The sequence below is a fragment of the Pteronotus mesoamericanus genome, unplaced genomic scaffold (assembly GCF_021234165.1).
Source record: "Pteronotus mesoamericanus isolate MK-2021 breed Mesoamerican mustached bat unplaced genomic scaffold, CSHL_Meso_final scaffold_174, whole genome shotgun sequence".
NCBI classification, from domain to species: domain Eukaryota; kingdom Metazoa; phylum Chordata; class Mammalia; order Chiroptera; family Mormoopidae; genus Pteronotus; species Pteronotus mesoamericanus.
In genome coordinates this window covers 9,475,987-9,500,703 of record NW_026555309.1, presented here as the reverse complement: position 1 = coordinate 9,500,703, position 24,717 = coordinate 9,475,987, and the positions used below count along the sequence as shown (strand labels likewise).

The window sequence follows — 24,717 nt, the reverse complement described above, 5'->3', positions numbered from 1 at the left end:
ATTAGCAGTCAATCATTTATGTCTCCTTTCATCTGTAAGTTCCCCTCCACTGTCTTATTTTTTTCTCTTAAAGTTTTGTTGTTATGGTTGTTATTCAAAAAACTCAAGTAGTTTGTCTTGTGAGTTTTCCACAGCCTGGATTTTTTTCCTCTGCATCCTTACATTGTGGTTTGAAATGTTCCTTTGCCCCTTGTAATTTCTGCAAATGAGTAGTTAGATTTGGATGGAGCTTCTGCCATTATTGTTTTGGTTTTTTTTGCACATCCTGCTTCAGAGAGAATGCACAGAGTTTCCTCTGGAGGCATGTAATGTCCCTTCGAGGCCTCTTTAGTGATGCTGGCAGCATTAGTAAATATTCCTTACATCCATTAAATCAGCAGGAATTGTCAAATGACAGTAGTCCAATTTTGTAGTTCCACGTTCCTTTATTTGTTGAAATACTTCTATAAAGAGAAGTTTTCTGTCATCAAATATTGGGTTACCCTGAAGTACAATTTGTATAGAAAAGGCAGGCTAAACATTTGATTCTTTACCAGTTTTGAAAATAATAACTCTGGCCCCCTAACATTGTCTAAAGATTATTAACTTATCTTGGACGAACATACAGATTTTAAAATATTAGATACAATTCACTACATTACAGGTATATTAGCCATATTCATGTTCAAATTTTCTTACTCGTTCCAGTGGGAGACTATTTAGGTTGGGCTCCTGAGCTATTTTGCCACAATCATGGTGGTCCTTCATAGTGTGCTTGCCTTCTAGCCCGACAAGATACTTTAGGCTCATTGAGTACACTGCTCCAGGCTGGAAGCAGCCACTGTTCTAACGGACTCTGATTCGGTTTAGTGGGAAGTATATTTGAAGACTAGAACCTGGACTAGGGGTACTCATTGTTATTGGGTTTGTAATAGTGGACGCATCTAAGAAACAGATTAGAATATTGTAAATATTTTATTTTGGCATAATTCAGACTTACAGAAAAGTTGTAAAACAAAAACAACCGAATACCTGTATACCCTACCTAGATTGACCAGTAGTTGTTAATGTGATAATGCTGACCTTGTTAGTTGACATTTTGTTCTATCATTTTCTCTTCCTGTAATATATTATTAAATTTCTCTTAGAACCATTTGAAGGTAAGTTGCATATATGCTATTGCTTTACCCACAAACACTTCAGGGTATATTTCCTATAAAGAAGGGCATCATCTTTTATGTCCATAGTATAAGTCTCAAAACAAAAAATTAACATTGATAAAAGACTAATATACTAACCTTGTTTAAATTTCCCTAATTATTTGAATAATGTTGCTCATGGTAAAAGAAAGTCCTGGATCATCATTGGCATTCAATTTTAATTTTTTTATCTCCTTTAATGTGGAATAGTTTTCAGTTTTCTTTGACATTTATGACCTTCATGTTTTTCTAAAAATGAGGACCAGTTATTTTTTAGGCAGACCCATACCTGGTGTTTATGGACTGTTTTCCTCAGGATTATATTAAAATCATGCACTTTGACAGAAATAACACAGATATGATGCATTTTTTTCATATCAGAAGGCACATGATGTTGATTTGTTCTATCACTAGGGACATTAATTTTGATCACTGGGTTAAGGAAGAATTTCCAGGATTCTCCATTGTAAAGTTGCTATGTTTTCTCTTGTTAATTAGTAAGTGTGTTCTGAGCGGTAACTTTGAGACTATTAGATAACATGCACTTTATTAAAATTTCACCTACTAATTTTAAAACCCTTTTGCTCACTCTTACCTAAATCAATTACTATGATGATTGCCAACTTGTGATTTTCTAATTCCACCAATTTTTAAATTTTGACAAATAAATTTGTATTTGTTAGTACTATACTGTGAGAAAGATCTTCTTCTTCACCTCCCTTTATATATGTACGTAGGCATATGTGTCTATGTATGCATGTGTTGGGATATATCAGTATGGATTTGTGGATTATGTTTTATTCAACAGACTCTTAACACATTACTATCATTTATTTTTAAGTTTTACTATTCTCAGTAGGAGCTCCTACAAGCAGGCTCCTGTGTCTTTTTGACATGTCCCATTACTCTTTAGTTGCATCTTTACTTTCTGGCACTAAAATATTTATCAGACTCAAGCTGTCTGCCTCAGCTGCCAACCTAGATTTGGCCTGTTGTCCAAAAGCCCTCATTCCTTTTTTTTTTCCTTATAATAGAGAATGAGAGAGAATAGTAGTGGGCTCTAATTGTGCACACTGCCAGTTGAGAGTCATTTTATTTTTTTGAATGAAAAAGATTATAATTTCTTAATGATACTTCCAAAATAGGGAAGGGTCAAGTCAAGGAACATGTATAAAGGACCCATGGACAAAGTCAAAGTGGGGAAGGATTGAGGGAGGGAGTTGGGGGAGGAGGGCAGGGGAAAGTGGTGGCGGGAAGGTGGAGACAAATGTATTTGAACAAAAAATAAAAATTTTAAAAAATAGGTTATATAATTTTTACTTAAATTAATTGACCTTACATGTATTTCTTTTCATTCATGTGAAAAATTCTAATTCTTAAGGACAGCAACATAATTACTTCCTTGCTATATCACACAATGCATACACAATATTTTTTTAATAATATCAATACTATCATTAACATACAATTACTAAACAGTTTAAGAATGGGCTGCTGTTCTCTCTGTCCTTAGAGTATACCCCAATAGACACCAATCAAATCAGTGTGTTTATAATGACTTAAAATAATTCTCTTGGTGTATTTAAGAAACATAGTTGTGCTTGTTTGTTTCATTTTACTTTTGATTATTGGAAGTTACTGTTTTAAGACTTATCTTTGTTTTAAAATTATATCAAATATTTAAATGGTTCCAAAGTCAAATATTTGAAGTTCCAAGAAGTTTCTATTCCTATCCTTTACTCCGCACCTTCCTTTCTCCCTTATATAACTTTAAAAAAAATGTTTGTATTACAGTATGACAGGTTTCACTATTGTTTTAACTTTATGCAGAATTGTATCTATGTTTCATTGTACTTAGTTAAGTAGTAGTACACTATAATCATATTTTCTTCTTACCTCTTTCATTTAACAATATATCTTGGGAATAACTCTGCCATCTCTATGGTGTAGTTGAGCTATAATTTATTCAGTATTCTTTTAATGAACATGTATTTGTTTAGTCTTTTGCCATTCAAATGTATAGCAACATGCATAGATCTATTCCTATTTTTGCCAATGTGTCCTTGGAATAGACTCATAGAAGCAGGATTATAATATCAAATAATAATTGCACTTAATTTTAGAGAAATTTAAATTTTCTCTCCATAGTGTTTGTACCATTTTGCATTCTGATCAGCATATTCAGCAACACAGTATTTTAACAAACTTTGGAATTTTTGTAAATGTAGTAGGTGAACAGTGGTGTTTAACTTGCATTTCTCTTATTTTGACCAAGGTTGAGCATCTTTTCATATAGTAAAGAAGCATTCTGTTTTTTGTTTCCTATGAACAATATGCTCATATGCTCATTTCAGTGGACTGGATGTCTTTCATTCCCTATTTTTAGAAGTTCCCTATAATTAGGTTTATCGAGCTTTGTCTGTGATGCAAACTATAAATATTTTTCCTTGATTGTCACATTCCAAATTTCATTAAGACAAAACCTGGACAACAATCTTACTTACTGCCTGTCTACCTTAATATTAGGACTGTCACCTGTTATAAATCAAACATACAACCAACTTAGCACATAAAACAGTTTTATAGATTTCCCTCTACTGCCAAAAATATCATGTAATGCACATGTAGGTCACATGTGAGTCACATGTGGGCAGGCAAGAGGTTCTGCAATACAGAAGCAAGACAAAAGGATCATAATGATTTCAGTATGTCCTACTGGATATAAGAAATCAATTCTCAAACTAGTGAGCTCCCAACAAAAACCCAGATATTTACCCAGGGAGAAATGAATAGAAATGGAAAGTGAATAGCAAAACAAAGCTATCGGTGAAAAAAAATCACTTTTCTTTGAAGGAGTTACAATTTCATCTTTTCATTGGTGTACATAGTGGGGCAACCATCACGTGGCTACAGAGCCCATGGCACATAATGTGTGCACCAGAGTTAAATGTTATACATTTAGCCAGTCTGAAATAATAGCGAGCAGGCTCTTTCTGAGATTCTTAGGTTTTTAGTGAGGCAAGACAACAGAGGGGTTAAGAAAATGGGCCCTGGAGCTTAATTTGTACTCAAACCTGAGTTCCGCAGCATATTATCTATATCTGCAAGTTTACACAACTTTCCATGCTCTGCACACTTCAGCTGTCCTGTGTGTAAAATGGTGATTATAAGAGCTTTCTCACGGGACTGTTGTGATGTTAGTAAAAAGGTGTGCGTTAAGCACTTGGCATGGTACCTGTCACACTACATACATACAGCTATCGTTGCCTGTCCTGTTAGCCTTTTCCATGGTCTCATATATATTCATCTTCCACACTGAAACACTGTGAGCATGAACACTACCTGACTGACTCACTTTCTAGGTTACCATCATGTTAGAGCTCTTAATATAATAACATAGCCCACGGAAAATATCTTGACAGTGAGAAAAATGGTAAAAGGCCACAAAAGGTAGAACAACTGAATTAGAAAAATTAAATTATTTTAGTTCTAGCTAGTTATTTACTCAACATTTACCAAAGGCTTAGCAGGCACTGTTGGACTAAGAGTTTCTAATAAAACACCAATCATTAATGGAGTGATTACTCTGCACCAGGCACCGTTAACAGGAATCGCGCTGGCATCATCGCTGGGGAGATTGAGAATAAGAACCCTAGGCTACAGACTGTCTGGGTCTGAGTTCCATTTCCTCCATTTGCTATGGGAAAGGGGAACTTATGAAACTTGAGCTCTCATTTTTCCATCCAATACACTGGTGAAAAAAAGTAACTAGGTCATATATAATAGAATTGTTAGGAGCACAAGCTCTGCAGTGAATTGGCCTGGGCCTGTGTTCCACTTCTGCTTTCTCTTTATATAACCTCTGGTAAGTGTATTAACCTCCTTGAATCATCACAGTCTGCTGAGTTGTTTAAAAGATATCTAGACCATGCATAAGTCAAAATATGGCAAGATGTGTCTTTTACTTAAGCCAGAACATCACAGAACCCTGTCCTGTTACTCACTCTTCTGAACTATTCTGACTGAACTTTGCTTTTGCTTTATGACATCTGCCTAAATCAGCAGAAATTATCCAAAGAACTCTTATGAAAACAACAATCTTATTTACTATAAGACTATATATTTTTAATTGTGCTAAGAAAATATAACTTAAAATTTACCATCTTAGTCAAATTTAAGAATGAAGTTTAGTAATGTTAGTATCTTCACACTACTGTGCATCCAATCTCTGTGCAAAACCAATATTGAGCAGACATCCTTCATCTTGCAAAAGTGAAACCCTATACCTATGAACTCCTAATCCCACCCTGGCCCCTGGCAACCATCATTGCACTGTTTCTATGAATTTGACTACTTTGGATACCTCATATAAATGGAATCAGACAGTACATATCTTTCTGTGACTGGCTTACTTTACTTAGCATAATGTCCTCAGGGTTCATCCTCATTGTAGCATGTGACAGGATTTCCTTTCTTTTTTTTTTTTTATTTTATTTTATTGATTATGCTATTACAGTTGTCCTGATTTTCCTTTTATGCCCCCCTCCACTCAACACACCCCACTCCCTCAGACAATCCCCACATCATTGTTCATGTCCATGGGTCATGTGTGTAAGCTTTTTGGCTACTCCATTTCCTAAGCTGTACCTCCCCCATGGCTATTCTGCAACCAGCTATTTGTACGTTTTTGTCGCCTCATCTCTTCACCCGTTCCCCCACAACCCCCTCCCATGTGGCAACCATCAAAACACTCTCTGTATCCATGATTCTGTCTCTGTTCTTGTTTGCTTAGTTTGTGTTTTAGATTCAATTGTTGATAGATAACGCATTTATTGTCATTTTATTCTTCATAGTTTTGATCTTCTTTTTCTTAAATAAGTCCCTTTAACATATCATATTATAATGTTTTGCTGATGATGAACTCCTTTAGCTTTTTCTTGTCTTTTTAAGAATAAATAATATTGCATTGGAAGTGTATATCACATTTCGTTCATCTATCCATCCATAAATGCACACTGGGGTTGCTTCCACCTTTTGGCCATTGTGATTATTGGTGCAATGCACATGGTGTGCAAATATCTCTTCAAGACTTTGCTTTCAATTCTTTTGGATATATACTCAAAAGTAGGATTGTTGGGTCACCTGCTAAGTTTATTTTTAATATTTTTTAGAACTACCATACTGCTTTTCACAATAACTGCACCATTTTACACTCCTACCAACAGTACAAAAAGCAATCTCTCTGCATCCTCAATGGCGCTTATTATTTCATGGGGTTTTTTTTGTTTGTTTGTTTGTTTGTTTGTTTTTATATAGTAGCCATCCTGGTGGGTATGAGATAGTATCTCACTGCAGTTTTGATTTACATGGTCCTAATGATTAGTGATGTTGAGCATCTTTTCACATGCTTTTTGGCCATTTGTATATCATCTTTGGAGAAATGTCTGTTAAAGTCCTTTGCCTACTTTTAATCAGCATATTTGCTTTGTTGTCGAGTTAGAGGTTCTTTATATATTTTGAACATTAACCTCTTATTAGATATTTCTCATATTCCAAAAGATGCCTTTTCACCCTATTGTGTCCTGTTGTTCATAGAAATATAAAGATATTTTTGAGGATATTATTGACATGTTATACTATATCTACCTCATGAGGATAAATGGGAGACCCTTTCCTTAGGCGTCAATAGCAGAAATAGCTGGTTTTCTTATAAACAACTGGTTTGCTATGATCCTAGAGGTGACAATTACACCAAGAAAAGGCTCAATTGTCACTCAGTTGAATCAATGATGTTGAACTGCATTTTTGTGTAGTGGGTTTATATTTTTCCTTTGCTCTGAACCCTTTCAAATGATTTTCCCCAATATCTCTTTAAATTGTTTTCTGTTTTAGATATTTTAGCAATCTGAAGTTAGTTTTGATTGGGAGAGTAACTGATGTTATTTTTAATAATTACTAAAAACATTACATTTTATAAAGAAGGAAACTAAAGTTCAGCATCTATCAATAACTTCTGAAGTCACATAGTTAGTAAATGGCAGAAGCCAAGATTCAATCCAAGGCCTATTTGTGGATTTTTCCAGAATACTAGGCTATTTCTTTAAGGAGTGAACAAAAATTGCAATCATGACTCAAGGAGTGTCCTTTGTGATATGGCTGCCATCAGATAGATGAGCCCACAAGCACCAACATGCACAGGTGAAGGATGGGTCACTCTGCCCTAGCAGGCACCATCCATGTCTACTATATGGCATTTTGAAGGATGAATTGGAATGGTAGGAGTTTAAAACATTATATATAAATATCAAAAGTAATACCATCTAAACTGGTATAATGCCTGGCAGGTAAAATAATGATTTTCCAAAAATATCCATATCCTGATCCCCAAACCTGTAAAAATGGTCCATTTCATGGCAAAAGGAACTCTCCATAATGAAGGCTAAATATATGAAAGTGGTGGAGGGAGATTATCTGGATTAGCTGAATGGCTCCAACCTAGTAATATGGTTCCATAAAGGTGGGAAACTTCTCAGGCTGAAGTTAGAGATGAGATGTTGCTGGTTTTGAAGATGTAGAAGAGGGGTCAGGTACCAAGGAATGAACCAGCCTCCAGAAACTGGAAAAGGCAAAAACAGCAAACCAAACCAAACCGTACCAAACCAGAATGGGTTTCCTTTGAATTGCAAGAAGAAATGCAGCCCTATGACACCTTGAATTTAGCCCAAGAAAACTCATGTTGAACTTCTAAACTACATAACTATAAGATAATAAGTTGTCTTGTTTTAATTTGTTACAACAGTGATAAAAAACCAATACAGTCGCTAAGCAGTAAGAAATTGATAAAATTCACACATTTTTTAAAAAGGCTTAAAAATAGTATCAGCCGTGTTTTATTTTATCTTTCCATTTGAAGTAGAATTAATAATTCTTATCTTTTTCAGAATTCATAAACTAATTTTAAAGGTCACAGAAGAAACAATTTCAATGAAAGCACAGTGACAGGTCAGTATATTGTAAAGATTAAGAAAAATATATCTTTAGTGAATCCCGTGAACTGTTAATGAAAGATTAAAAGGAAGAATATGTATTTATTTTTATTATTACATTAAAGACATAGGTGGCAGCTCAACACAAAGTATAAATCTTTCTGTTTGACTATTTCTTTTAATACCAGCCAGAGACTGTTTTTCTTACTGAGGAAAATGCAAAAATTGTGAGCTTTGTGGTCACCAGAGGGCGCCATGGGGCAGGCTGGCCCTCTCCTCCAAGGTTGGTTCCAGGGAGGCAAAGGATGGTTGCTGTGAGTCTGGAAGTCTGGGTTTCTTTGGTATTATCTGGCACTTTTGAAAATTGGGTATGAGAGTGGGAACAAGTTTTTGTACTAACAAATATTTTTATTAAAATTCAAGAGGCATATTCCTACTTGGAATACAAAAAATGCTAGCTATTGTTTTTATAAAAATAATGTAATTATTACATTATAGATTATTATTTTAAAATGTCCTGACTGTGCAATACGATTCCAATTTTGTACAATATTTTATAGCATTTTCTCTCCATTTATCTAACCACCCAGCCAAATTCAACACATTTTCCGTTTAGAAAGATATCTGTATCAATGCTCACCAAATATTGATGGCTATTTCTAGGTGCTTCTTCCTTTTTGAACTATATATATCTTATGTCAAATTTTTTCTTCTAAAACAACGTATAACAACAGACTAATTGAAGCAGATATGAAAATTCAGCAGTTTTTAATTAATCCAGACATTAAAGAAATTTTTTTAAATAAGGCTTTTTACGTTTACAGAACATTTTAAACCAGCCAACAGCGTTTATTTTGTGTCTGCCTTTCTCAGACCAAATAAAAAATATTCCTTTTCCTTCTCTTCTCTGAAATTCTGTATCAGGATAATGAGGAAGCCAAAGACGATAAGACACAGTTCGTGCCCACACTCTGTTGCTGCTAGAACAGTCAATGAGTCAGGAAAGCCAGATGAATTCTGCACCCTGCAGCACCCTGCAGGTCTGGAAGGGGCAGGGAAGCTGCTTAGAATGCACATCACCGATGTACCTGCTTTTGCTGTTTCCTGGCTTGTTTAGTTTTGTTTTGTTTTTCACCACGGCCCAAACTCACCCTTCTTGACCCTGGCTGTTAATGTCATTGGAAAGACAGCACAAAAGTACTGTAACAATTCAGTGAAGTTGGAGGTTTGATGGAACGCTTATTATGTGTCAGCTATAGTGCTAGGCATATTATACATGTTATCTCATTGAAGCTTTACATTAGTTATTCATGATTGGTAGTATTATTACCACTTCTTTTTCCTTTTTTTTGCTGTTGTTCAATTACAATTGTCCCCATTTCCCGCCCCCCCCAAACTGTATATAATATAACTTTCTCACAAATACCTTATTTTGGAAAAATAAATTTTTTCCAAAAAAGCATTTTTGTTAATGTGGTTCTGTCGTTGCTTTTTAAAAATAAATGCATGCAAATTTTTTATGAGTTTTAATTCCTATCATGGTAAATATTAATAGGTATAATCTACATAAAGCAAAGCTTTTTGGGTCTTCTATAATTTTTAAGATTGTAAAGGGACCCTAAGAGTAAAAAAATAAAAAGAGAGAACTTCTATCCCAATGACTCCTAAATGTATAACACTAAAGCAAATCTTTCTTATGAGCCACAATTCATATGCACATATCTAAAAGACAAATCAAAATAATCCAAAAGAGAACTCTTGATGCTATCCCAATCTGCCAGATTTGCTCTTCACCAGTTTTTCTAATTTTGGTAAATGATACCACAGTTCACTTAGTTACTCACCCCCCAAACCTAAGAATCATCACTGGCTGATGTCTTCTACAACTCCCCAGATCCGATCCATAGCAAGTTACACTGATACGACTTTTAAAACATATTCATAATCATATTGCTTCTCACCACCTTCATAACTATCACCCCGGTGCAAGATTCCTTTGGCACCTTAATTGTTTTTTTAATCCATACTGAGTAAGGTTTATGAAGGGTAGCAATAGAAAAGAATAAGATCATCATCATCATCATCATCATCATCATCAAAATACAAGCAGAATCCAAGTACTTCATATAATATTACTGATTTTGTTTTAATGTTTTTAATAATTACAGTACTTCCATTTTCTCTAACCAAATTAAAAAACCTTTAACTTCAAAGAATAAGTGATATCATATATTTAATATAATAATTTCCATTAAAAAATCTAAGCATATAACTTTAAAAGTTTTAAAATGTTAGCACCAAAGAAATTGATTTGAACATTTTATGTTTCAGAAACTTCTTAAATTTAGACAGTGGATTAAAACCTATATTCTGTATGTTCTTTTTATTAGATGTATAGTTCAACTTACCTTATCGAGTTCATCTGAAATTGCAATACCTGGGATTCAAAAGAGATGTATAAAAATGTTTTAGAAGCAATCTTTAATAACCTAAGATTAAAAACAAAGACAAAAACTCTATTTGTAAAACCAGTATGTTTTCCATTCTATTTTTTTTCTTTTTATTAGTGCTTCAAAATAATGTGGTACATCATTTGTACGAGTTAGAAATTTAAGTCAACTATGGCACCATGAACTGCTGAAACAATCCAAATGATGCAACAGAAACAAAACAAGTAGCATACTTCTTGTTAGATGTAGAGCTAATGCACAAAGATAATTGTAGGGATACAGCCTTTATGTTAGAACGACAATCAAGTACAAGTTAGCTCATTATAATTTCGTTCTTGCTTATGAATTGATTTAGACTCCTAGAGTGATAAAATATTAAGGCAGAATGGTGGCTAGAGATCACTTATTTTAATTCCCTTATTTTACAGGTTAGCCCACTAACTAGAGAGCTTAAGGGATTCGTCCTACCATCTCCTAGATCGACAGCTTCTTAAGACAATGGAAAAATTATTCTTCCCCACAATTCCCTTTCCGCCATCCACACATTCCTCACTGTACATCAGTTTAATTTCTGTTCTTACCATTTCTTCAAAATTTTGTGTCAGTAATGTAAAAAGTTTAGTCCTTGAATTTATCTCTCTGTGATAAGAGACACTGTTAAGCTCACTCTCTTTCTTGAAATGTTGTCCTCTCTTTTCCATTCTCCTGCTTTGTCTCCTCTTCTTTGGAGGGGGTCCTTTCTTGAAATGCCAAGGGTTCTTTGCTGAGCTGTCTCCCTCTTCAGCTGATATACTTCCCTTGGTTATCTAACCCATACCACTGAAATCTTTATTTCTTTATATGCTCTATATGGTGATAACTAACAAATATTTTTCTCCAGCATAGGCTTTCTTCCTGAGCTAGTTCTTCTGGGCATTTCAGTCTTAGCACATCAGGCTAAACACATCATCCTCCCTTCATATAGTCTCTCTCTCTCTCTTTTCTTTCTTGAATGCTATTGTGCCTAATGCTATACACAGGCACTGTGGCCAGGCATTGGAGCTGCTGTGGCCAGTTGTTGGGTTTGAGGCATAGGACACAGGAATATTGTGTCAAATCCCAGTGTGGGGTGGGCAAAGAGACAAGGAAAGCTCTAAGGTCTAAAGTCCAAGGGAACACAGAGAAAATAAGAACAGATGGAAACTAAAGTCCAGTAGGCTATAAAGTACAAGATAGAAGAGCTGGGTTATTAAATAGAAACTGAACACAGTCTCAAGAAAATATGCCCTAGTAAAGATCCTCTCATGTGCTCAGGAAGAGAATGTCTGTGGAGGGTGCTTTATGGGTTCCTAGACCATCTCTCACAGCACTAAACTAATGAATCAATTACCACAGTAAGCGGCATCACTCTTTCCCTTGTAGATAAAGCTAGAAACACAGGTGTATTCGAGATTCATTCCTCATAGCAATATTCTATAAAATTCTTTTTTGGTAAAAGTTATTGGTAGCTAATAATTTTATGTTACTGTACTAAAAGAGAGTCTAGTTACTACTTTGGGAATATTGGTAACAATTATTTGAGGACTTGCTGTACTAAGCATCTCCTTCAAATAATTCAAGGACAGAGGGCTTCGGGAAGGGGTAGCATTAAGCTGGCCAGTATCCATACCGAGTGTATGAGGTGGGGAACTCTGAGACATAATGGATCCGCAGCGGGGGAGTATATGTGAGGTCAGTAAGAGATCCCAAAGCTTTCTGAGCAATCATAGACATCTATAAAGGCCTAACATAAGTACGCTCTTATGAATGTTTGGGTTTAAAAATATATAAAATTATAAATGGTCACTTGGAATAACTCAGATTTCAAGATAATATAGGAATTTTATAGAACACCAAATGGTTTATGTCACCATCTACAATATATTGTTATTCAAGTTTATAAAGACCACTACAATATATTAAGTTATTCAAGTTTATAAAGACCAAATATATATTTAACTGCTTATATTTACATTTAATATAATGGAAACATTCCTTTCCAATCTGAATTGAAGATTAAAATGAATATATTGTTTAAAAATATTTAAAAGACTTAATCTATTTTAAAAGAGGGAGATAGTAGATACATAAAATAAAATTATCTTTTTCATCCAAAGTCATAAACCTTAGATACCTAGAATTATATAACCCATGATTTCCTTGTCTGAAATGTTCTTGATTTTCTTTACCTTTTTACATTTATATGCTTGGCATTGCAAAGAGTTTTTTTTTTTCCATTAAATTTTTAGAAAGCTATTGGTTGATCTTTAAATTTCTCTTACACCTCAGTTTATAAATCCATTATTCATAAAGATAGCAATAACATTTTACCTATCTAAACTGTAGCCAAGAATTAGCAAGTAAGTCAAAGGCCTTTGAATAGTCAAAATCTGTGTCACACAGAACTTGTCCATCACTCATGAATGAGCTCCTTGGATCCTTGTCCACTGTACATCACTCTCAATTTCAGCAACTATCAGAAGTTGTTTTGCAGAGCCAAGAAATGTTACCAGTAAAAAATGGGGATGAAGACAAAGGATGTTACAAAGACACTAACATACTAGAAAATTATAGGTCCCAGAATAAAATTCAAACTAGTTAAGTGGGGAACTTGCCTTGGAGAAGGAATTATTCCTCTAATTGTTCCAAGTGTTTGGTATGACATATTTTGTCCAGATATATATTGTTATATTTTTTAACATTTACATATTTTGCCTAATAACTTATCTAAATAAATCTCCATTTTATCATATACAGTTCTTTCTGCTCTCTATTTCCAATGTCAAATTACCTAGGGTAGTTTTCATTTTTTGTTATTTCACATTTAATCAAAGCTTAAATTGACTAAGAGCAGTTGAAAGAATTTTAAAGCAACACTTCTTTTCAGAAACATGAAGCTCCAATGGGAATCATTTACAATGAGACGCAAGGATACTTCTCCTAGTGCCTAGCGCAACATTCATAGCTATTCATTAGCTTTTAAAAGCCATCATATTTTAAGTTAACATTTTTAAAGTTTATAGGAACTCAGGAACAGTGGTGAATGCAAAATGTGAAAGAGAAACTGTAGTGAGCAGGTTCCTACAATATGTTGTAAGGGATAAAGGCCCAGGATTTGATCGTGGGACTCGATGCTAGAACACATGGTCTTCCTAAACACTGAACTGAGACCTTAAAGAAAATGAGTAGCCAAAGAGGCTACAAATCCCTGTAGCATACAAGTTCCCATCCCAACTCCCTGCTACAGAGACTTCCATCTTCATTGCCTTCATTACCAGCTTCATCCTTTATGCATCAACAACACAAAATTTTCTTTTCTCTGAAATACCTTCTTACGCACAAGCTTCTCTCTCAGCCAGGAACATCCCTCCCCACAACACACCTCACCCTCCTTTTACCTTAGCTTTACCTTCTTATCCTTCTACACTCTGTTCAGGTATAGCCTCCATCGGGTTGGCCCTAAGCCCCCCAGTGCTTTCCTAAAGCACTCTTCACAAGTCTCTGAAATTCTGCTTTTCACAAACATCCCCTCTATTAAAGGTAAACTTGAGGTCTGGGTGCACATATCACCCATCTTCTTATTCCCACATAAATGTCTGGAGACTAGATAAACGAATGTGGGGATGCGTGAACAAACAATTGTTGCGTTAACTGCTTCAATTTCCACTTACAAGCTGTTATTCTCTAACTCGGTGATTTTCAACTGGTGTGCCACAAGAATTTTTAAAACATGCAAAACCTCACTATTTATTCAGGAATAGTGACCTTTTTCCCCTTAGATTGTTAAATTTAAAAAAAAAAAAAAGACAATAGCCAATACAACAATAACCATTCAGTGTAAATGAATCAAAACTATGCCTGCTTTTCGGTCAGACTGGCAAAAAATATATTTTTTTTGGTGTGCCACAAAATTTCCATAATTAGCTTATGCATGGCATGAGATGAAAAAGCTTGAAAATTGCTGCTCTAACGTCTCAGGCTGTTGGTCACACAAGACTTTTTGGGTATGTTTTTGACTGACAAACTCAAAAAGCCATTTTTTTTCTTGGCTGAGTCCAGATTGCTATTATCAGTCATGGAGCACAAATATCTGTCCACTGTTCCCCCAACAGCTGGGCATTTTTCCCTGGTAAATCTCCAGCCAGTGTGTTCACATGAGCTATAATCTACAGACCACTGTCTGGGTGGCCTGAAGGTTCTCATCCTATCGTTGCCTCATTTCAGAGAAATCTGCCAAAAGTAGAAAAAGCATGAGGCTCAGAAAGCACCGGAAGCCCTGCTACCCTGGGAGCAGATCTCATTGAGCAAAGGGTGTCACGTAATAGCTTTAGCTTTTAGTGTATTTATTTATTTACCCATTTACTTACCTATTTATTTATTGTCAAGCATAATTTCTCAACAGATAAGCCACCATAAAAGCCAAAGATATCTTATCTGTAAATGCCCAAACACATGCAATCTCATATCAGAGGCCCAGTCTCAGAGAAGCAGAAGGGGAACCTGCAGTGATGAAAGAGTGAGGGCAGGGTCTCAGAGGAGAGAGGTCAGAAGGACTGAAACCAGAGGTCGCGCTCACCCCGCAAACCCAGGCTGAGTTATGCACTAATCAATGTGCTTTGTGCTGGGCAGTCCAGGCTCAGAGGGCCCTGCCCACAGGCAGCCCAAAGTCCAGAGAAGGGATAAGTGAAAATTTAATAATAGCAGATACGTATGTTCAGGGAGAAGTACAGAAGCACGAAAAAAAAAAATGAACAGGCACAAAATTCAGTCCAGAGAAGGATGGTAACGGAGAAATCAGCTTGGAGGAAGTAGTTTTTGAGCTGAGGCTGAAGACAGCAATAGGATTTTGCTTGGGAAAAATGGAAGCAGTGGAGGGACGTGGGGTGAGATTTCAGGGCACAGGGACAGCATAAGCAAACCCATGAAATGAGGAACATCAGCGAGACTGAAAAACTCCTGTGTTGCTGGTGCATAACCTGCCTGATAAGCATGAGGTAATACTAGCGACATGATTAAGGGCCAGGTCATGGAGCACCTCCCATGAGATTTTAGGGAGCCACGGAATACCTAAGAAGTGAGTGTCAGGTTTTCCCTGCACATCCATCACAAGGATGGCAGTGAGGGCAGTGAGTTAAGGGTGTGGACGAGACGATTACTTGTTGCTCAAACCAACTACTTCCATGGTCCTCCTGGGCACACAAGCTATACTGTATTTCCCAGCCTCCCTTCCTCTTGGCCGTGGAATGCGGGCAGATGTAAGGCTCTGTGTTTCCAACTCTGGGCATTAGAAGCCTCCCCCAGGATCCTCTACTCTCTCCTTCTGCTTCAGTAGGACCACTACAAAGCTCGCACTGAAGATGGCAGAATAGCAGATGGAAGAAGTCTGCACCACTGGCTCACTCCACAAACTTTTGCCTGATGAGAAAGTACTTGTACTATATGAAGCCATGGGATTTTGGCCATGAGACTCCCCTAACATAAGGTTATGACCATCTAGTCAGACACAAGCTCAGTAAGGGCAGAAACACACCTGTTTTTCCTGGCACAGGGCAGGAATGAAATGGAACATGTTAAATGGATAAGCCAATGATCTGGTCAGTATCCCTGTGAGTGTGAACTAGGGGGTACTACTGTAATAGGGCTGGAGAAGAGAATCAGACCCAAGACATATTTTACAGGGAAAATGAGCAAGATTTGGTAAGAATTAATTCTGAACACTTAAGCGGGAGAAAGAAGAGTCCAGAAGGGCACCAGCTTGGGTGACTTGGTCAGTGATGGTATCACCATCTGAGACACAGCATGCAGAAGAACAGCCATGTTTGAAGAGGGAGGTATGATCTATTCTGATACATTGAAATTAAACATGGCAGTGAGACATCTGAGTTGAAACATGTTTTAGGCATTTGTTTCAAAAGCAAATACAGTCTAAATGTGAAATAGAGTTCATCCTTACCTAACAGTACTGATAAATTCTGCAACTTTAAGCAAACTACTACGTAATGAAACTAATATTACCATCAGCTGATTTAAACAAGTTTCTATAGCATATCATCAAGATTTATGCATATTAATTTAAGCCTTTGACACATAAATAGGATAAGATTCTTTTCATGAATATAGCATAGCAACAAACCGAAAACTCACTTTATTATTATTTGCTCCAAAAGTAAAACATAAGTGCAGAGTAAAACCTCTAACCTAGGCCCTAGGATTACAGAATCATTGCTTTTACAAAAAAAGTATGTTACAAGGTACTATGTCAGGCTCTGAAAGGACTCTGAGAAGAATCTGTCCCAGTTACGATCCTTAAGAAATGTAGAGACATTAAAAAGTCATGGAAGCAATAGGTATGTTTGTTACTTAAAATGAGACAAAACAAAGGACTTCAAAAGAGAAGAATGAATAGATACCATTAGGTGTACACCTGACCTTGGTAACAGAGACATTGTAGGAAGAGAAAGTCAAATAACCGTGGGGGTGGGGGAGTCTATAGCTTCTCCTACTCTCTGTAACCAGTCTTCCTGTGATTCTGTGTAATATGCAAAATCAATTTGTAGCTCCAATCTCATGCCCTTAGAACTCCTCAACCTCTCACAGAATTTTAATGAGGATGTTAAAAATGGGTTACCGGCAGTATTAATGAATGTTTCTACTTTAACGTTGGTTAGGAATTTCAATTACAATTAAGTAACTGAACTTACTTCGAGAGAGCTTCTCAAGGGCTTTTCCCAGCTTCTTGCTCTCTTGAAGGATGTGGTTCAATTCATCAAAATCACGGCTTTCTGGTTTAGTTCGCCGGTTCCACTTAGGATGATCTACTGACCTTGGCACTACATTTAAAAAAAATGATTACTTCAGAAGCGTGCTACATAGTGATAAAAAAAACTTACTATTCATAATTATATGAAAAACTGTATCAAGATCAAGGTACAGAATAAAATTGTCTTGGAAATGGTTTTCTTGTGAGCAACCAGTAGGGAAGTTAAAAAGCTGGGTTTTAAGAAATCTTTTAAATGCAAAGGTAAAGGGAAGTGTTATGATGCTTATAGAAAAAAGAAAATTCAGGTACTGATTTAAAACTAATAATTTTTATAATTTAAGGAAAACATACAAGTAGATTTTGTGTTTTAGCAGCTTAAAGATGATCACCAGACATCCTTGCTGTCTTCTAATAGAACTGTATTTACCTTCATTTCCCTCCAAATTCCCACTAGAATTATGTTATGGTAAAGGAATTTTTTTTCTGTCAAAGAATTAGTTAAACAAGGAAAGAAGACATTATTAAGCAAGAAATAGCATCACAATTTACTGGAAGATGCAAATGGTTTGATGAATGGTAAACAAATGTAGTAAGCTAGAGAATACTGAAACCTAGTCCCTGAAGAGAGAGATGCCCAAAAAAAGTGGATATTTCAGACCATTTGAGCATTAAAACATCAATCAGGAAGGACTAATGACAAAGTGATAAGGATATAAAAAAAGTTTGTTTTTTTTCACATGGGAAGATTTCATTAAATGTCCAATATAACTGAAGATATATTATTACTAAATTTTACAGCAGTGGTAATAAAGATCTTAAAAGCTTTCAGAGACAAAAATAGCAAATGAAATTGTTATCAGACTTCTCAATAGAATGTTTCTCCACAGAAGACATAGGAGAAATTCCTTCAAAAGTTCAACTGAAGATTGATTCCAACTTAGAATCTTATACCCAACTACAGGTCCAGCCAAGACACTTGTAAGGACTCCAAATTTATCTTGCAAGCACTTTTCCCCCCAGAAAGCTACTAGTGGAGGTGCTCCCCCAAAATCATAAGTGGAAAGACTTAGAATTCAGGGAACAGGTGATCCTCCATAAGAAAAAGGAAGGGAGATCGCCAGGATGATCGTGAAGAACAGCGTTGGGAGAGAGCTGCCAAAGCAGCTGGAGGAGACCAAAGAGCCAGGGCTGGAGCAAGAGGACAGAGGGCTACAGGAGAGAGGGATCTAACATTTTTCAAGTGAAATAAAGTATAAAATATAAAATAAGACTGAAGTTGGGATTACTTGATGTGTTTGATCATAACTGAGAGTGTTTAATACTTTAATGCAGGATTTGGTGAAGCATTAGTGATAGGTACATAGGAAATAAACAGTCTACTATTAATTCTAATTGTCAACTAATAACAAATTAATAGTTGCACATCTAAAGCCTGTTTTGTGAAAAAAGGCTAGTTAATATAGTTTTGCTTATATCAATGCAGAATATATATTCAACCAACATTTGAAATATCTGCATGACTATAGTGAGATGTTGAGATGTGGTCTGGGTCTGAAGTACAAAGTCTTAAAAGGAGGCCAAGGGAGGATGCCTCAAATTTAAAAAGTAAAGGGGAACCGCGTTAAGTATCATGTATGCTCAGCTATCTAGACTTGTGTACCAACAGCGATTTTTAAAAGGGTTCCACATTAGAAGCAGAACAAAGGAGAAAGAACACTGTCGTCTTATAGTACTTAACTACTTTACTTTTTGGACCATATATATTTTTGTTTTGATAAAAACAAGTAAAATAAATTTTTAAATATTTATATGGTAAGGCTATAGGAAAGACAGACTGTTGAAATATCTTTTCTGTCAACTATTCAAAAAGTAATCTGGCAATAACTATTATGATAAAAAAATATACTGACCCTGTGACCCAGCAATCTTATGTCTGGTAAATTATAACAAAACAATAAAAACACCTATACTTCTATATAAATTACAAGATTGTTTATTTTATCAGGAAGTGCAAGATATTACTGTTTTTATTTCAGCAGTTGGTGGCGGCAAAGGTCTAGAAATAATTTAATGTCCTTCAACAGGAGAATAAATAAAGGCACATTCACACTATGACGCAGTGTGTATTTATTAAAAAGTGTAACTTAGATCTAAGTATATTAGCACAGAGATATGTCCACAGTGAATTTCAAATGATAAAATAAAATTACTTATGTTTACAGTTGAAAGCCAGTTTTACGAAGCAAATCAACTCAAATATTTTACGCTAGTTTATACAAAGAGAAAGATGTAAAAAATGCAACCTATTTCAGAGGATGTGAAAAGATACAAACTACTTCTGAGGGAGTAGAATTTGAGTGGAATGAAGGAAAAGACTCTATTAATATATGTATGTATTTTTTTAATTGTTCAAATAAGCAAATCTTACTTCTCTAATTTAAATAAATCTAAAATTTAAAAATAGAGTGCAGCTGCTTCCTCTATGTTTTTTTTCTTTTGTTTAAGGGACTCTGTGGTGGAGCTGTCAGCTAACATCAACACACTGGTGTTCAGGCCATGGAGAGTGGACAGAGTGACCATGATAAATGGCTCTACAGAAGACTTCCCAGCATACTGCTGTTACCCCGAGGGTCACTCCCCAGGGGGCCTCTGGGAACAAGCTCAGGCACAGGGGAGAGGAACTCAGAACAGGAAGCGGATAAAACTAATTTGTACCATATCCTTCAAAAAAATCATTTGGCGCTTTTGTTCACCTTCCTTCATTGAACAATTTCTCTAACCTGCATCGTCTTATCTAATTTTCATGGAAATTGCCATATGCTATCAAGAATTCTCTCTTTTTTTAAATTCACAAACTAAGAGCATAGATTTTAAAAAGTAAGTCCCAACTGACATTCCCAAATAGCCGCGAGACAGGACCAGCTGCTAAACCACCCCAAACCTTGCAGACCTAGCAATTAAATGCACCAGCATGGCAAGTGAGATCAGCAGCAGAACAAAGGAAATACACTGATTCATGAGAAATTGTAAACTGTTGTTTTTTAAGCCATTGAGTCTTAGGGAGGATATATGAAAGCAATAGAAAGCTGATACAACACTGAAGGACTTTCTTCAGCAACTTCCAAGAAGAAATAAAGAAATTTTTTAGTATATTTTATAGCTTGTGATGATTTGATACATACATATATATGCATATATATGATATCCAATTTATCAAGGAAACCAAAGCTTAGGAAACCAAGTCTACAGTACAATCATGGTTTAATCAACTATGGGCTTGGTGATTTCCAAAGATGTCTTAATAAATAATGGAAGGACACAGCTTCCAGATGGAAACGTCTCTATAATTTTTTGATGAATTAAAAACCTTACTTAGTTATACTTAATCTTAAAACTGAGAGCTAAAATTTAAATACCTTTTTAAAAAGATTATGTGGAGAAACAGAAAACAACAGAACAGTATCAACAACAACATATGACCCACATGCAGTGACAGAATCTGAGAGCGGGCGGGTCATTTACATTTATTATAATTATTGAAATGTTTGCACTTAAACCTATCATTTTGGTATTTGTTTCTATTTTTTCAGTCTGTTCTTGATATCTCTGTTCCTCTTTTCCTGTCTTTGTTTTGGAATAAGAAATCATATTTTTATTTTTGAATCTCATTTTAACTGAATTTTTCTTTGTGCCATTTGTGTTTTGTAATATTGCTTTACACATTGCAATATTCATCTTTTACCTATTACCAGAAAAGTTTAAAATATATTATATCAGTTCAAGAACAATTTACTATATTTTGACAACATATTTCTAATTATTCTGAGTCCTGTATTCTTATTATCACATATATAATCTCTGTGTATACTATAAAAACTCCCTTTGTTATTAGTTTTGCTTTAAAAAGCTAACAGTCAGGTGGAACCAGAGCTTGGCAATAGGGCACCTGAACTGAAAGCAGTATCATCAGATGCCAGATCGTCAGCAACATTCTGTGACCTGGCAGCATCCCGGGAGAAGCAAAGGCTCTGCAGCCTTTTAGCATTCTTCCTCAAGTTGATGGGGTCCAGTACTGGCCCCTTTAAAATTAGTAAGCCTCTAGCTTTGGCCAGTATGACGTGTCATTCCGTAAACTGACAGTTCATGGATCCAATTCCCAGTTAGGGCACATGCCTTGGTTGCAGGTTTGGTCTCCAGTCAGGGAATGTGTGAGAGGCAACTAATTGATTTCTTTCTCTCTCTCTCTCTCTCTCTCTCTCTCTCTCTCACTCCCTTTCTATCTCTCTCAATCAATGAACATGTCCTTGGGAGAAGACAAGAAAAAAAATTTTTTAATAAATAATATTAGCAAGCCTCTAGGGATAAGAAGGAAGGGAGTGAGAGTGGGAGGGAAAGAAATAGGCAGACACAGAGAAAGAGAAAGAAAATCAAAATAGAAATAAATATAGGGACTTCAGTAATAAATAATAAGTAGGACTTCAGGGAAATAATGGGTAAATGATTTCATAAAATTTTGTTAAATATTTTGAATACAAAGCTCCTTCACTCCTGCTCTAAGAGATTTCATTTGCTTTTATATACTTTATTAAATGTGGCATGGGTGTTGCTTTGAATATGTTGCAATAGTGCAACTGGACATGAGAGGTAAGGGACTCAGCCCAAGCAAAATACATTCTTAAGAGAGAATATTCAAAATGGTCTAAAGTAACCAATTATACATGCTTAAGACTATGAATGAGTAGATATAAATAAAGCTCATTAGTGCTGAAATAAGTATGAAATTCATTAGGATTAATAGCCAGAAATATCAGATAAAATATTTAGCTTCAATTCCTACCTTTTCTTTATTTTGTTAATAACACAGACTTACATATATTAAGTAATTTTGAATAATAAACTTGCTTACATGATTTGGATTCTTGTGATGATGGAGAAATATTAGACACAGCAAGGTCACTTTTTGACTTCTTTGGCTTCTTTGCATTTAATTGCCAAGGCTTATCATAGCTTCTAAAATCCCTTCTTGTTCCTTTATGTTCTGTTAAAACAACAACAAAATATATATGTATATGCTCAATAATAAGTGATTTCAAGATTCATAAAAAAACTAAATTCATGAAGTAATTAGGCATATTCAGCAAAATCTATAGATTACCTTGTATCAAAAATGATGCAAATATTCACAAACATTTCTTGCTTCATTTCCCCTGTAAATTTCAGTTATCCATTTGATATGAATCAGTTTGTATGTTAATATGATTAAGATCATCTTAAACTGTGAAATTATTTGAAACACTTTTTAAGGCATGAATCACCATTACTTAAAATAACATTCTTTAAATGCTGCCATGGAAGAAAGTATTGTATTCTGTTGTAAACAAAAACCACTAACCATTTAAGTAAATTTTACTCACTAATGTTAGCTTACTCACTATTCACTATGACACATAAAACTTACATTTGCCTAAAGTTCTTCCAGAGCATCACTCATTTTTTTTTCCCATTCTCTCTTCAAGGAAGATTCATTCAACTGACTTTGTTGAAAGTTATAGTTCCTCTTCAAAGATGATCAATGTCACACCAATTCCCAGGTTAAATGATCTTTTCAAGAGTTCATCCCTCTTGACTTCTTTACCAAGCATTTGACCTTTTTAGACGGAGTTACCTTTGCAGAATTTTTCTTCTATTCTCGGAGTACCACTGTCTTCTCATCCCATTAACTGACTACTCCTCTTCTGCCTCAGTCATTGCTTCCTCAACTTCCCCTTTCACCTAGGTGCCATTCTTTAGAGTTTCCTTCTGTCTTCTTCTTTAAACGTCTAAAAGTTTTCAAATCACCCAACCTTTATAAATGACCTATACATCTTTCTCTGGCCTCCCACTTATAAATATCAAATAGACCTCATGATACATTATATGGATTCCTCAGCTGTTTATGTTAAAGTTGTACTTAACTAGGTGCTATACAATTTTTTTTTATCTCCAACACCCCATTAAATACCAAAAGAGGCATAAATATTCTAAAACACTTGAAAGAGAAATAGTGGTCTGTGGTCTGCCAGAACTCAGGAGATATTTCTATACACAGGATTAAGGCAGAAGACAGGTACATCAGAAAGATATTGGAGGATTTCAAGACATCCACAAGGCTCGCCCCCATCTCAGACTTATCTCCTTATGTTGTTTCATAATCCCTCAGGATTTTTCTTTCTATATCTGTCCTAACACTATTATTTCTTCTAAGGCAATATGGGCATAGGAATGAAGAATCCTTTTTATAAAGTGTAGCATCTCATGATACAAAGAAAAGCTAAAAGAGACCAGAGGGAAAGATATGTTGGATTTTGTGGCTTTTTAAATTCTCCACTACTGGGAAAGAAAAATAATCCACATTAAATTAAATAATCTAAAAATAATATTATTCTTATTAGCTGTTTGAAAAGAGCTATGAGATGGAAAGTCACTTGTCACTGTAACAGAGACCTACAAAATTCAACTGACAGTGGAATACTCGATAGTGGCTAAAGTTTCACCTGCCTCTCTAAACTTTTTTAAAGCATTTTAAAAGTTTCAAGCTATATGGTGAGAGGACAAATAAGAGTCCACCTAGACATTTATTGACAAACCTAAAACTAAATAGAGCACTGCTCATTTAAGTTTGAATTTAAAAAATGTGATTTTAAGAAAAAAATTCAATATACAAAACAAAAATTCAACATTCAAGATACAGAGAAAATTGATAGTTTTACAGAAGGTTTATTATTGAAAACATTTATATTTTAGAATGTGGCTAATTTGTCAATAATGATAAAAGAAAAAGAATTCTATGAAACAAAAAGAAATGAGAGGACATAGGCTAAACAACATGATAAAAATATAACTGCAGACAGAAATCAAAAAAGAGGATGAGGTAAGGAAATACTGATAGGAAGCTAACATGCGATACCAATATTTAAAGTTGTGTTCAAAGCCAGGAAGAGAAAACTGATACTGTAGAAAACTGAATCAGTGCCACAGAGAACACACTTAACAAACACCTCTCTCCAGACATTAGTCTATAAAGAAGGCAAATGCCATATGACATGAAATGAGAGGATAGAGAACAGTAAAGGAAACTCAATTTCCACACACTTGATTTTACTTAAGAAGAAATCAAAACAAATATAATAGAAGCAACAACTAAATATACAAAAGGGAAAATGTTCTAGGTTTAAGACCTGGACTTGCCCATTGAAAGGATTCACTGAATATAATGAAAAGTTAAAGAAAACAGGGAAAACATTTAGATGTATTCCCATTAAACTTTTGAATATGAGAAATAAAGT

At 35.2% G+C, this 24,717-nt stretch overlaps 1 protein-coding gene across 1 annotated transcript in view; it reads right to left on the bottom strand.

The window, feature by feature from the left end:
• Positions 1 to 24,717, bottom strand: part of CUNH8orf34 (chromosome unknown C8orf34 homolog) — a 307,155-nt gene that overhangs the window by 221,479 nt on the left and 60,959 nt on the right. The window contains 3 exon segments of the mRNA XM_054590132.1: positions 10,573 to 10,601; positions 17,334 to 17,462; positions 22,299 to 22,430. Coding sequence (XP_054446107.1) covers positions 10,573 to 10,601; positions 17,334 to 17,462; positions 22,299 to 22,430 — 290 coding nt within the window.